We start from the raw sequence: 2,518 nt of genomic DNA on the forward strand, positions 1-2,518 counted from the left end.
AGGAAACTAGTATGGCTTTAAATGCTGCGACAACCTTAACTAAGGAAGCTTTGGACTTGAATAGTAGTGCTCCTTCATTGCATCACAACAAGCGTCCTAGACACAATATTGGTGTCTCTGCTTCAAGATTCAAAGGAGTTGTGAGTCAACAGAATGGGAACTGGGGTGCACAAATTTACGCCAATCACCAGCGCATTTGGCTCGGGACATTTAAATCAGAAAGTGAAGCGGCAATGGCATATGATAGTGCAGCCATCAAACTTCGAAGTGGTGACTCCCACAGAAACTTACCATGGACAAATGTCACATTTCAAGAGCCGTACTTCCAGAGTCATTTCAGTACAGAAGCAGTGCTGAACATGATCAAGGACGGTTCATACCCATCAAAGTTTGACGATTTTCTTAGGATGCAATTCCCGGAGGGAAAAAAAGAGAAGTTGGTGCCCAAGAATGGCAATGGAGGATTTTTGTGTAGACAACTTTTCCAAAAGGAGCTTACACCGAGTGATGTGGGCCAGCTTAACCGGCTTGTCATTCCAAAGAAATACGCTCTGAGGTATTTTCCTCGTATTCATGAAGATGGGAAAGAAAATCCAAGTGATGGTGGGGTGGAGGATGTGCAGCTAGTATTCTATGATCGGTTAATGAGGTCGTGGAAATTTCGCTACTGCTATTGGAAGAGCAGCCAAAGTTTTGTCTTCACTAGGGGTTGGAATCGGTTTGTGAAGGAAAATGAGCTAAAGGAAAAGGACATTGTTATTTTCTCTATGTGTGAGTGTAGGGAGGGATCAAATCAGATTCGGACGTTCTGTATGATTCATGTAGCCTTCGATGATCGGGTGGATAGCAACGCTAGTGAAGTGGAGGATACAGACCAAAATGCTGAGGATATCATCGATCATCGTGAGGATGAGGAGGGTTCTGAGGAAGAGGCGTTGGGACTTCGTCTGTGGGAAAATATTGGGGGTGGCAAGAATGCAAAGGAAATTGAGGAAGACAAGGAAGCAACGAAAGCTGAATCAACCGGAGCAGAGAAAAAGGGTCTTTGGATATTTGGAGTGCAAATATGTTGACAAGATAACCTGTTTTTTTAGTTAGGTTTGTTGAATTTAGAATGGTTTCAAGAACTTGCAAATTTGATTATGGAACTAGCTTGTTACTTTTGTTTTGGATGATGATGATGATGTAGAATTTGGCTATTTTTTTCCCCTTAAAACAAACTAACAAAATTGGCAATTTAAAAGGCTAAAATATTAGAAAATAAAAATAAAATGCAATGCCACTTCTCTAAAAATAATTATGTTAATTGCAAACGAATATATATATAAATAATAAAATTAACACGTACCAACACCTGTCTTTAGGTAGGGAAGGAGAGGGAAGGTTGTTGGCGTGAGGATCCTCTAGAGTGCCTTCCCTCTAGAGTGATCTCCTAGAGTGAACAATCGAAGGGCTGAGATTCTTTCTCTCCAAAACGACGTCGTTTTGGCGTGTAATTTGAAAAAAAAAAAAAAAAAAAAACTCAGATTTCAAAACAGAGAAGGGCTGAGAGAAGAGAAAGAGAGAGAGAAGGGCTGAGAGGAAATGAGAGGAGCTGAACAATCTGAACAATCTCCTTCGCCGATCTCCATGTCTGCTGACGTTGCCTTCGTCTTCGATCCGTCGACGAGCTGAACAATCTCCTTCGCCGATCTCCATGTCTGCCGATGTTCCATTAACATGAAAATCAAATATATGAAGAACATTGCTGAGACCTTTGAACCACCCATGAATTAAGGCTTCTAAAGGTTCACTGCTACACTTTCTTCTTGGGTTTTTTAGGGTATTGATCCTAGAGATTTTATAGCTAAATTCTATGAGCAACTCGTGATTGGTTTTCCAGAAAATTGAAGAGAAAGTGAGGGACAGAATGTAGATAGAACAACACCACGTTGCTGTAGAGAATTCCAAAGAGATCAATTAGAGAGTTTGGAACGTTGTGTTGATCATCGCGAACTCCAAGAACTCAATCCGTGAGTAGTTCAGTGGGGAAAGAAAAAGAAGAGAACAGAGACAAATCTGAATTTTTTTTTTTTTACAAATTACACGCCAAAATGACGTCGTTTTGGAGAGGAAGAATCTCAGCCCTTCGATTGTTCACTCTAGGAGATCACTCTAGAGAAGGCACTCTAGAGGATCCTCACGCAGGTTGTTGGCTCACACACACACAAGAGGAAGGGCAGTGGTTGGAAGGGAGGGAAGGTTGGGTGGTGTGTGGGTCACATACACAAATTATATATAATCACACATAGAAATTGATCACATATTATTGTGTGAGAAGAAAGGGGAAAATGAATCCATCTAACACGACTTCAAGTTAAAAATTAATCCATCTGACATGACTTCAAGTTAAAAATTATGTTTTAAAATATGACTTCACAACATAATAGAAATTTAAATATAATTTTTTTTATTGTATTTATTTAATGTTTAGTTTTTATACTTGTACGAGCATGAAATAATCTTTTCGTATAATTCT

The 2,518-nt window shown here is 39.6% G+C and overlaps 1 protein-coding gene across 1 annotated transcript; it reads left to right on the forward strand.

Moving 5' to 3' along the window:
- Positions 1-1,137, forward strand: LOC114300747 (AP2/ERF and B3 domain-containing transcription factor At1g51120-like). The gene has a single exon (XM_028245609.2). It carries the CDS (start codon positions 12-14, stop codon positions 1,071-1,073), a length of 1,062 nt encoding a protein of 353 aa, XP_028101410.2. The 5' UTR covers positions 1-11; the 3' UTR covers positions 1,074-1,137.
- Positions 1,138-2,518: the final 1,381 nt, after the last annotated feature.

The sequence above is a fragment of the Camellia sinensis genome, chromosome 1, assembly GCF_055761805.1.
Source record: "Camellia sinensis isolate YWXY chromosome 1, ASM5576180v1, whole genome shotgun sequence".
Taxonomy (NCBI): Eukaryota; Viridiplantae; Streptophyta; class Magnoliopsida; order Ericales; family Theaceae; genus Camellia; species Camellia sinensis.

Coding starts and splice junctions, on each gene's coding strand:
- LOC114300747 (XM_028245609.2), top strand. CDS start 12: ATGGCTTTAAATGCTGCGACAACCTTAACTAAGGAAGCTTTGGACTTG.